This window comes from Plectropomus leopardus, chromosome 21 (genome assembly GCF_026936395.1).
Source record: "Plectropomus leopardus strain MGB_pleo_1.0 chromosome 21, ASM2693639v1, whole genome shotgun sequence".
NCBI lineage: Eukaryota > Metazoa > Chordata > Actinopteri > Perciformes > Serranidae > Plectropomus > Plectropomus leopardus.
The window spans coordinates 22,960,359-22,973,030 of NC_142196.1; the positions used below are offsets into that span (position 1 = coordinate 22,960,359).

Below are 12,672 nucleotides of genomic sequence, written 5' to 3' on the forward strand. Positions count from 1 at the left end.
GCAAAGATTGCAGAGTATCAATCTTCTCATCCAACTTAATCATAATGATCCAAAATGTCAAAAATATTCTCATAAGTAATGATAATTTCTGAAAATGGAATTTGTTGCTTTCAGTTTAAGATACTGTGATGCGTGACACATGATGATAAATTTGAAGGCTTTTACACACTTTTACACCCACAGGAGAGCCATTTTTACTTACATAATACAGTAAGCACTAGTAGATGCAACTGATATTATCTTGCAGCACTGTCCACAAAATCAAGGTCAGCCAAGTATCATCTGTCTTGCGTCACAGAGACCTGAGATGCATTCACAAAAATAGACTTCTGCCGTTGTATAAATGCCTTTTCTGAGCTGAGCTGTGTTTTATCACATCAGATCTCCTTTGTTGTGTGTACAGCAGCTTGTTCTGTCACTGTGCTCCACCCAAATGACATCTGAATGTGAGAAATAATCTAAATTCCTCATCTCTTTCTCTCTCTACCCTCGCTGCATCATTTCATCGGCCCTGTTTCTGCTGCTGCCAGCACATTCTCCCCCTGCATGGAGTTTGATCCAGAGGGGACAATAACACTGCAGGGCTTAGTATGGTGTGTGTGCGAGAGAGATTGTGTGTGTATCTGTACTGTATGTTTGTTTTAAGTGACTGTCAATTAATTTTATAATGAGGTGTACATGAAATAACTAGGTTATTCTGGCAGTCAAATGCCACTTTATCCATTTGAGCTCATTATCTAAACTACAGTAGACTCCCTGCACAATGCAATGTGAGGGTATATGATTACACTCAGCTATCGCGAGATTTGGGTTACACAGGTGCGAGGCTATGAGTCGAGGAAGGTGCTACCTTCAAGGGCTGTTGGAAATACTGACATTCACAATGAGAAGTGCTTAAGCACCTCTGTAAACATTTTAAAAGTTTCTGATACTGAATGTCCTAGTGTATTTCAGCCACTTTACCAACAGAGAACAAAATCAGAAACATAATATTTATAGATAAGACTAGTCTGTTAGAGCAAGGGGAATTCAATCACTGAGGAGAAATTTGCAAAACCTTTTGTTAAATTAAAACACCAGTTACATGCCTTATGTTTACCTTTGCTCAGCTTTGTAACTGTTTTCTAGAATAACATGATTTTTTGGAACATAAGAGTATTTATGACTTAAGAATTTGATAGTAATTTCTGAATACTATGTATCACAAGACCTAATTTTCCTGTATGCACCTGCAAAGTACCTAAAGTATATTGCATACCTTTACATGCATGTGCTTACATAAATTAATTATTGTATGTGATGATTAGTCAATTAATCAGTCTGTTGACTGCAGCAAAGGGCCGAGGCCGGAATTGAACCCACAGCCACTGCGGCAAGGACACAACCTTTATACATGGGGCGCCCGCTCTATCCACTGATCCACCAGGCACCCCTGTATCAACAATTTTAAAGTGACACAGTGTATTAACTGATTTTTTTCATTGTAAGTTGTAAAGGATGTTGGATGGCGGAAATAGCAGACTACTGCAGAACAGTGTGCGAGACCAGCTAACAATCACTCCACTTGTTTCATCACTGTTTTCCTGATAGCCTCTTAGGCACCAAACATGGGTGTTTTGACGTGACCTGTTGCTGTGATTCCGTTGCGATAGTGCTTCAAAAAGCATCACTGCATTGTGGCAAAAAGAGTGGATATTTTAAGCCAATACATCTTCTCCTAACCATAACCAAATGGCTTTTGTGCCTAAAGCTAACCACATGTTAACGACAGTGCTGTTGAAACCTAACATCTGTAAGTGTCTGCAACATAGTTATGTACAAATGTAATGCATTTGTACAATTTATTCTGCTGATTGGGTTGGCATATTGCCAGGCGCTTTCATTTGTTATAACCTAAAGCCATTAGAGCCAAGACAAGAAAATATTGAAATGGAAACACAAACAACTTCAAAAATCTTTTTATTATACAATAAAGAAACCAGACTAAATATTAAATCAGTTTGCGAGCTGTGGCAGTCAATGACGTTAGTGAGGATGTCTGTGAGTTATGGAGTAAGATGTTGAGGAGAGTTAAAACAAAATCAAATGCCATACAAAACCAAAGATTTGACAAAATTTATATAAGGCAATGATTTCTCCAAAAGAACATATTTTGAATTGAATATAACAATTCTAAAAATAATCTAAATAAATTATCATGTTACAGCATGTTGGGCAAAATCAGAGCTTTCCTCGTGAAGCAGCTCATTGTGAGTACAGAGATCTGTTTGTAATTGTGTCACCACCATCTGCTTTGAGAGCATCATGCTTGGTACAACAAATTGCGTCACATTGCTCCCGTTATCTGGCTGTGATGAAAATGCAAATTTGGGAAGTCGGAATTTACGCAGTGCACTTGAAGGCAACAAGAGAGAGAGAAAGGGAGAGGGAGATTTGTTCATCAGCGCTTTTCCGTTTTCTGGGTCCTCGCTCTGCCTCCTCTGCCGTGTCACCGGAGAGAGAGAGAAAAAAGAGGAAGGAATATGGTTTCATCAGACGCTCCTCCCGTTTCAGCGCGGCGGTAGCGGATCTATAGTACGAGCAGGAGGCTGGGGCTCGGTCGCACAAACCTCACACAACCACCTTTACAACTAACCCACAGGAGCGCGACCAGCACACCGGGACACATAAATGGGTGAGATGCAACGTCTTTTTCTGCTTCTAATTTAGAGAATACCCAAAAATAGCCTCCAGCGCCTCTGCGCATCTGGATGGGCAGGAATAAACGCCCGGTCCAGATGCGCGCAGGGTTCAGCCTATCTCCTTCCTCCCCCTCTTCTCTCCTCTCCTCCCCACCTCACCTCCACTGACGTCGCTTCATACATAGCCGAGCTGTTTGTGAGTGACCGCACGGGCTTTGGCGTTTCCGTCGCTTGTATTCATGATTAGAAAGCTGCGCGTGGGTGTGCGGCGGCGCGGCTGTGCATGCGTTTTCAGGAAAAAGCAGCGGGTCACATTGATGAGTTGCAGATGTTGACACGTTTACATTTACTCTCTGTCTGTCTGCCCATTGTGTTGCACAGTGTTTGACTCTCTCCAGCTCCCCGCGTCTCTGTGGATGAAAACAGGCCTGACTGTGACATTTCTCTCATCGTCGCTATCGTTTTCCCACAGCACTGCGCTGTTGCACACAATGCATGAAAATTAATTCATTGCAGGATTGGTGGAGGAGTTATCAGTTAAGTGCATGTAGAAATTTCACCTCCCTTTTCTTTCCATGCTGCTTTCCAGTCTGCATCTATAAGACATTCCCGTGGATAACTTATCACTGCTGCAAAGGAGCACTTGACATTTTGTAAACAGCTGAAGGTTCTATATTATTAACCCCTTGAAACCAGGGCAAAGTGGCTTGATTTCTTTCAAACAATGAGCCGCTTAAGAGGTGAAAATGGGCAAGAAATTAGTAGAACAAGAAAATAACCTGAGAACAGGACTCCCACAGATTGTTAAAAAGTCTTAGAAGGCATTTAATTCATTAATCTTAAAGTAAGGCCTTAACTGGTATTAAAATGTCTAAAATCAAACTTTCAAAATTCTTAAAAATGCTGAGACATGGGATTTGTTTGTTGTGATGTGGCATCTAGGGGTGAAATGGAAAATTATTTATGCAAATTATCTGCGTCAAAGCTTTGTTTAATCCATATTAAAAAAAGTGCAATGTGTTTTGCACGGATGATTAATACTGTGGCACACAGTGTTTATGCTCATGGCACAGGACATAAAGAAGAAACTTCAAAAGCATACATCCATGCTCAAAATAAAAGAAGAATAAAAGGTGATTTGAGAGTGAAAAACGCAAAATTGTCACAAAAAATAAATTAGTGGGTATTTCCTACTTTTGCTCTTCCCTTGTTTCCACCACAAGATTAAAAAAAGTCATCCTATATTTTAAATAAACATTTAGGCAAAATTGTAAATCTGACTCTTGCAATTTTTTGCTTGGTTGCCCCTAACATACCTCATAAAATTGTTCATAACTCTACATAACTGTCAGTTCAGTTCATTTTCTTTCTTCAATTCACTGTAAATCTGGTCTTTTTTTCATTTTTTTCTGAGGGGCATTAAAAAGTATTAAAAAGTCTTAAATTTAACTTGCCTTAAAATGTAGGAAACCTGGAGAATTAGCACAAAAAAAAGATAATATATTTTTTTAATGAACAGAAAAAATGACCAAAAAATGCTTAAAATAATAATTATACAAATTCTGAAAAATATTTTGTAAATATGATTCTGATAATTATAAGTATAGTTTTCTCTACATATCCTCCTGTCTTTTAAAAAAATAAATTTCTAAATATACTAATTTCTAGCATTTTTCAAGACATTACATGCAGTTGTTCATTGCCTTTCTATCCCGTTTTCAAAAGAAATCAGACTAATTTGCTCAGGGTTTAAAGGTTTAAAAACATGTGAAAGGTGTCTGAACGCAGCACAAGGAAAGTAATGTTGACCCAGGTTTCAAAGGGTTAAGCTGTAATGAAGATAGTTGCAACCTTGTCCAAAAATACCTCTTTTAAATCCCCTTTGCATGCGTGCCTTCTAATGAACCCCTGACTCTGCTGCATGTAAACAAACAATGCACAGCTATCCCTAAAGGAAACACTCACAGGCACGCAGTTATACTCTGCTGTCATGGCTGATTGACCAACTGGGAGATGCAGGCGATTTCCTCAAAGGCCTAGACCATACTCACTGTGTGCATGTGTGTACTGTGGTCGTTTAATTACTTGCAAAATTGGCTGTAATATGCACCACTAATTATAGTATCAGCTGAAATGGAAATTACAAGGGCCTTTAAACAGGACCGGCATATTAACTAAACCTAAAATAAGCCTTTAAAAAGTAGTTTTTATATCCTCTTATGTTACATTCATAGGTTTCATATCCCTCTTTCTAATACACGGTAACAGGATGCATACACAGTGCCCAGAGGGATGGTGGTGGTTGTGGGGGTGTCAATACGGGGCCCCCAAGTGGGTTAATCTGTTCATGACATTTGTACAAGAGGAATAAGTTGCCAAGTTTCCTACTCCCGTCTGATTTTTAAAGGGACAGTTCATCCCCCAATCAAAGCACATTTTTCCTCTTACCTGATGTGCTATTTATCAGTTTAGATTGTTTCTAGATCTGAGACATCAGCTGTCGAGATGTCTGCCTTTTCTCCAACTGTTCATCTTTGAGTGAAAAAGTAGTCAACTTTCCGCTGCACCTGGGCACGGTGGCCCTGGCTGTCGACTTTATGCTTCTTTGCTGTGATCATGTCTGCGACCTTGTTGGTAAATGTCTGTTGTTAAGCAGCTGTTCCTTTGCCGTCTGTCTATGAGCGGTTTCCATGAAACCTCAAACTACACAAATTGAAACTGCGAATATATTATAGACCTAAAAGAAGCATGTCAATGTCTGCTGTAATTTCACTTTTATAGGCCACGTGATGCCATGGCTATGCGCTTGTTGGTAGAAACTGGCACCCCAAGAGGTGTTATTGCATCGAATAACTCAATAACAAAAGTTGAGCTGATCATCTGGAAGTTTTGAATCCATAGTTCCTCTTTGAAATCTTGGACAATCGCCCCCCAGAAATCCTTCATACATGACAGCTTCCATATATGAGGGGCTTGCCCTCATAAATACAGTTATATGGTTGGTGGGTGTAATTTGGTAGAAAGAAAATAACTCCTGAATGAAACTGCTCACAACAGGGTGTGTGGATTATCCTGAGTTACAGGGTCATGTTTTCTGTTAGAAGACATTGCTGTTCACTGTTTCAAGTGGATTTTTTCGAGCACCATAATCCCAGCACCATCTAGTTTCATCATTTTGGAGAGAAGAGAGACATCTCTATGGCCACAATCTTCAACACTCAGCAGCTCACAACAAACAGACTGATAGATAGCACCAGACTGATAAATAGCACTAACGGTAAGAATAATAATATAATACGAAAACACCAATAAACACAATAAATAAATAAATAAACAACACAATACATTCTGTATTCTTGAGTTTGGGTGTAATGTCCCTTTCATCAAGATCTTCCACCAGTGGCCACTATATTAGGAACATCTTTATTGATATATTGCAATTAAACAAAGCAGCTCCATCACAAATTCTGCCTTTGAAAAGCTTATGATGTTCACTGATGTTCATGACTGAGGTCAAAGATGGCGTTTTACTGGACTACATTATGTATATATATATATATATATATATATATATATATATATATATATATATATATATATATATATATATATATACACACACATGTTACAGAGTGCAACTTCAGTGCTAAAATAAACTGTAATTTAATTAAAATTAATGGCATGATAAAAGTAGACTACATGGCAGAACAGTTGTATTGAATTGCATCAGATTTTATGTACCTAATAACAATTGATGTACCTAATAAATTGCCCATTGATTGTGGTAGATGCTACAAGAAATAAAATTTAAAGACAATAATGTCTTTAATGTTATCTTTTATTAAACTTGCCCTAAATAGACAAGACTATTTCAATTTGTGGTAATGCATCTTGCATTCATTGGTACCATTTTGTTATTTTGGTTATTTCTGTGCTTCCTGACGTACAAAATGTCTTGGAGACAAGACAAAATCTCAAGTCACAATGGACAGCTTTCTGTAATCCTACTGGTGCTGCAGTTTTCAAGGACAAAAGAGTGTCAGCTTTGTCTAAAATTGTGACCTTCAGTCCCTCAGAACTGAAGTCAAAGATTTAGCAGTTACACAAGTAGACACAAACGTTACAGGAACTTACTCTCTGTTTTGTGATTAGCCATAATAGAAAGAAATACAGTGTGACCAAAAGAAATGTTTCACTATCACAGCCGGAACTGAAAACTCTCAATCTCTTTCTTGCTTTTGCTTTGCTGTCGCTGTGTCTCCTTCCACCTACATTCACAAAGATGAATGCACAGAGCTCTTATCTGGGGGTTGTCAAAAGGCATTCTGGGAAATGGGAGTGCAGGGGATTAGAAATATTCAATGCAGGTTGAGGGAGTACAAACTCTTTGTCACAAAATAACTTCCTGCAGTGCAAAAGAGTGATGAGTTTAGCAGAGAATAGTTGGAATTTTCCTTTTAACGTGGGAGAATTTGCTGAAGTCTGTGATCTGATCCACAGTTGGAGTGGGTGGCTTTGACTCCCAACGGGCTTGGGTCCAGCGTGAATGTTTTACAGACTGAAAACACGCAGCTGCTCTTGACATCATCAGCGTCAGCAGTGAAACATACCCACAACTAAACACAGGTCGGCTGTAAACCAGTGAAATGTCAGCATGGCTTTGCGGAGTTTGGTGTGTTTGTATGTGCAGTTTCCTCTTATCTAAACAGACTGCAGCTGTTCAGAGGACGCTACAGGCCCATCTCAGTTCCTGTACGTGAGTGTGTTTCTTGACCACTCGAGTGGGAGTTTTGTTTTGTCTACTGGCTTGCAAATATCGGGTCTCTTGTCCTCTCAAAGCCTCTTGAGTGTCATTTTTAGCCTTTCACACCCAAGTAATTTAACTATTATTAACTATTGGTAGTAACTATTATTTTCTCTATTAATGATGAATGTTAGGTTAATTGGTGACTTTATGTTGGCTATAGCTGTGCACGCAAATGGTTGTCTATTAAGAATGGGGATCGAAACCTGGTTCTATTGAGGACCTGCTTCTGCTTTTTTCAAAACCTGAAAATTGATAACACTGAGCTTATTGATACTGCTATCAAGTCCCGTGGGTCCTATAACGTTACATTACATCTTGAGTCGAGTCGCTTCATTTTAATCCAATCACTGGTCCACATATATCGATAGTCCTGTAAAGGTTTTTGATACAGTTGAATTGTCAGCAAACAGGTATTAAGCGAAGTGAAGAAGAAATGTGGTGGTCAAGGGGAGCACAACCTCCATGGCCAAGCACATCAACTTTGTGCATCAAATTAAACATAAATGCAGTACCTTCGACTGTCTTTGCATTAAAAAATAAACTCTGTCAGCTCCATCTGCACAGCCGGCACCATCTTCATCATCATCCACTCAAAGCAGCAGCGGTGAGCACACCCAAACTTTCTATCAAGTCCCGTCAGTTAAAAATAGTAATCTAATGTTGAAATTCGAGTTGAAATCGGCAGGATAAGAGCTGGTAAGCTAAATAAAAGAGGTTGCATAAGGTTGCATTGAGATGTGTTCAAGGTCGGCTCAGTAGAATGACTATCAGAGAAACAGTTACCCTTTACATTGAACAATTACTGATGTCCAAATCGAGTACTCGAGGACTGCAGTCTGTCTTTGAGCATGTTATCTGATCATGGTTCTTTGCTGTTATTGATAAACCTTGATGTTATCTTTATTCTGTATGCATTGTATTGCTTGTGTGTCCAGGACCTAGTGTTGTGGCTGTATGGGCTTATGTATTTTTGCTTAAGAGGCATGCTAAAACCAGGTATAAATGGGTTCTATTAGTGACCCCCTTTTTTGCAAATGTTACGCAAACAGGAGTTAATAATGTATTTGTTTTGGGCTAATTTCAGCTGCAGATTTGGTGCTTGAGTGTGTATTTAAAGCAGCGGGACAGTGCATATGGGATTGAGTCAAAATAAACTACTGTGTGTGTGTGTGTGTGTGTCCATAATAATGAAGAAACATGTCACCCAGTGCAACAGAACGAAGTGTCTCATTCAGGTTTTTAATAGTTTTTGGACAATAGTGGAGGCATCAGGCTTTGATACACTCATGCTATTTATCTACAATAATATAGAAAACTGCCACACTTATCATTGAACATTAATATAAATTACTTAATTATGATTTAATCTATGCACCTTTTACTGGTTTATTGTAAGAATGAGTTTGCTGTGGCTGTTATTTTGCCTAACATTGCTTTAAAATGTTCATTTTTGGCTTTGTGGATATCCAATCATGCTGTGTCGTTCACCATATCAGTGAATAAAGGCTGTTTGCTTTGTAAAATCGTATCCAGTGTACGTCTATTGCACAGCTCAGTTTCCACTCTTTTTGCATAGCTTCTCACTGGACAGAGCTCCTCCGCAGAGCCCATTTGGCGTTAACTTTGTGTCACTTCAAACTTGCACCCGTCTTTGCACTCGGCGATGTGCGTTCTGTGCAGAGCCACAAGCTGTCGTCTTCCTCAGTCGTGCATGTGCTGCTGACTGACGAGGATGGGTGGGTGGAACGCAGTGTGTTGTCCTGTTCTGCCACTCAGATGTACTGTGATGTGGTCTGCGAGACAACTGCCACAAGCTATCAATTCACTGTACATACTTCTCCTTACTGAAGAACCTGCCACTTCCACTCTGATGGTATGCGGCACTTCCCCAGAAACATCACAAGAGCAAAAAAAAGACATTTGTGCCACGTCGCTGTGTCATCTGCGGCTAATCTCTCTTAGTTATCTCAAGCCAGAATCATATCCGGCTCCCCATCTGAGCACCAGACCGACTTGGACTACAGTCGTCTGCTTTGTCTGCTCACTACTGATGTCGTGAGGAATTCCTCGTCCTTCCAAATGATGTAGAGGCACAGCAACGCCGTGACCTTCCACTTCAACACTTTCACAAGAAGTGGGGTTGATTAAGGCCAGTGTCCTCATTTTGGGTGTTTGCCTGTTATTGCATTAGTGTGTCAAAACGTGACTTTTTGTGCGTGCTATACTTAATGTATGTGTGTGAGGGAGGGACCGTTTTGAGGAGGAAGCCAGTGTGTCTGAGTCATAGCTACCCCTTTATACTGTCGTTCCCATGGTTACCCTAGCCCCGAAACTCCCCCGCATCACCCCCCTTCAGACGCCCACGCAGTTTAGACAAGGATAAGACCTCTGCAGCCAGTGTGTGTGTGTGTGTGTGTGTGTGTGTGCGTGCGCGTGTGTGTGTGTGTGTGTGTGTGTGTGTGTGTGTGTGTGTGTGTGTAAAGGGTTAGAGTTAAGAAAGCTATATCTGATATGACACATTCACTACATTTTTACAAGTATTAGCAGCTTCAGAAGTGGTCACAAGGTGTTTTCGTATGTGTGCGATTGTATGAGTTGCTGTGTTTGTTGTTTTAAGTTATTTTCCACAATACATTTTCAGTAAGGCAGCTCTTTTCTGTTTAGATTTTCGTCATTATAACTTCAGTAAAATATACATTTTAACAGCAGAGAAACACTCTCTCACACATCATAAAATTGCACCTACTTTGCCATATTTGTTATTGGTGCTTTGTGACTGTTAATGAAAGTCAACAGTTACTATAATTTTGTATATAAAGCTTCCATTTTTATTTTTCAACTCATGTGTGTATCCTTTTTTTACCATATTGTGTTTCCTCTCTAAATTCAGATTTTTTTGCGAGTCTGTGGACACAGTGCAGGCGAAACTCACCATTCAATCCTTCTTTCTAACAGCAGCAGTTTGAGGAGTTTAAGTCATGGGATGGATAACGGATCTGTTGATCCGATCACAGCTGATCAGATTGATGGATGAGAGGAGCAGCTGATGCAGACTTTCAGAGTTTGAATGATGAAGTTTCACTTTCACTGCGCCTGGTGTTTTGCTGCTTTTCTCTGTGCCCAGAGTAGGCCTGTGCTTGAAGAGAGTGATAAAATAATAACTGAACAGTATATAGTGTATATATGTATATACAGTATATATTCAAATCGTACTCATAATGAACAGTCCAGCTCATAAAATTACAAAATCAACTAGTGATGGCAAATGTTTTCATTGTGGTGGGCCGCCACAAATAAATGAATTTGTGGGAAAACCCTGATTTGTTTAGCCATTGCTGCATAAATGGCTCATTTGCAATATGACTTGTGAAGTTTTGCTTGTATGCCTTCATTAGACACTTGGTCTCAGCCACAGTGGCAGGTGGACAAAAAAGTTCATTTCCAACCTTGTGTGCAAGTGATTTATGCAACAATCCCCAAAATTAGATGACAAAAATTGTCCATACTGTCTAGATTGATAAATAGAGAAGATGTGTTTTCTGATGTTTGTTTGTTCCCTTCAAAAGCTTTAGAAATCACTGTTGAACTATGGTTAAGTTTTGGTCAGGGTTAGAGAATCATTGTGGATAAATTACTACTTTTTTAACATTAGCGGAGGTTCATTGAGTTGCTTACAATAATAAACTAGAATAATAATGATAATAGTTGATAATAATTAAATGGTGTTGTTGATCTGTGAACCACAGACATTTTCATTCTTTGTGAGCAAAGAGTCTGATTTTAAGAGTACAGAGGTGTATCTTAAATGACAAACACGGGATGTAAACATAACCTTCACTCCACAGGGCACATTTTAATTAGTGTGTGAAAACAGTTTTCCTGTTTGAAAGCGAAACTCTTGGCAGCAGAGTGTTACGTCTAATATGACTGTATTGTTGTGCTGATGGAATTTGTGCAGTGGAAATGTACATTATGCTGAATTTATCATTCGAGTTATGACAGCGCTCGAATATATAATCCCACCTTCCCCTCGAGGATTCTTTCGGCCTGTGTTTGTTTGTGTGCTTGAGAGTTGGATGTTTTTTGAGGAAATTAGAGCTGAACGAAAGAGGAATTTAATACTGTATCTCTGCAGTGTTTCAGGCTAGTTCGTGGCATTTTAATGTAATATTTTAGTGTATTATACACTGTGCGTTTGTCTTTCACTTTCAGTTTTGTATCAATAAATGAAAACCAGCAAAATCATCAAGTTTAAAACCTCCGTGCCAGAATGTAAATGTAGCACAATGTGACACCTCTGCGGTGTTTTGACCTTTTTTTCAGTTTATTGTCAACACACTCACTCTCTCCTCCTCATCCTCCATGTGTCTCTGTCCCCAGTGGAGGCCGTGGTGGAGTTCGACTATGAGGCTCAGCAGGACGATGAGTTGAGCCTGACGGTGGGCGACATCATCGTAAACATACGGCGGGACGATGGAGGATGGTGGGAGGGCGAGCTCGGCGGACGCAGGGGCCTGTTCCCGGATAACTTTGTCAGGGTGAGTAATCACAATATCAACCCCCTTCTTCATTTTCTCTCCTCATTCTCAGTCTCTTGCACGCTCCATGAACCCACAAGAGGCCCTCCGTAAATAGCAGCAGAGTAAACATGCAGTTTCCAGTGTGTCGCTGCAGTATGGTTTGCTTTGGGTGTTTGTGTGTGTTTTGAAAACCCGAGTTTGACACCTCACCACAGCTGTCTTTGAAAGGTGTGAGAAGTTAGGGTTGGAAAAATGATACAATTTAGATAAGATGATGAGGAAAGTTAAGTTAAGGTTGAGTTTGAGGTCAGGATATGATCTTAATGATTAAGCTTAAGATTACATTGTCTGATGTGGGTGTAAATGCTGTTTTCAGAAAGTTGAAGAAACACATCAGCCGTTGTTGGGAACAGCAATGTTGGAAAGGTCTGTGGGGAGGGATTTCAGAAGCTGTTTGACCAGCTAAAAGGCTAAAATTGGCTGGTAGACTCGTCCATTCAGCACATCTCTTGGCTTCCTCTTCCTCTTCCCTCCAACTTCTTTAATTTTCTGTTTTTCATATATATCAAGCTGATTGTTATTTGATAGAAATGAGACGACAACAGCAATAGTTACAAGTTGCACAAACATAAGGCTGTAACAAGGGTAACATGAACGTATAAAC

At 39.7% G+C, this 12,672-nt stretch overlaps 1 protein-coding gene across 3 annotated transcripts in view; it reads left to right on the plus strand.

Moving 5' to 3' along the window:
- The first annotated feature begins 2,452 nt into the window (after nt 1-2,452).
- The window catches only part of sh3kbp1 (SH3-domain kinase binding protein 1), a 41,281-nt gene continuing 31,061 nt past the window's right edge, over nt 2,453-12,672 (plus strand). Inside the window, exons 1-2 of one of the 3 annotated variants that reach the window (XM_042510202.2) lie at nt 2,453-2,674; nt 11,869-12,026. In XM_042510202.2, coding sequence (XP_042366136.2) covers nt 2,671-2,674; nt 11,869-12,026 — 162 coding nt within the window. In that variant the 5' untranslated portion in view covers nt 2,453-2,670. Of the gene's footprint in view, nt 2,675-7,331; nt 7,434-11,868; nt 12,027-12,672 lie in introns of those variants that run through there. The other 2 variants (XM_088072062.1, XM_088072063.1) reach the window with 2 other exon arrangements.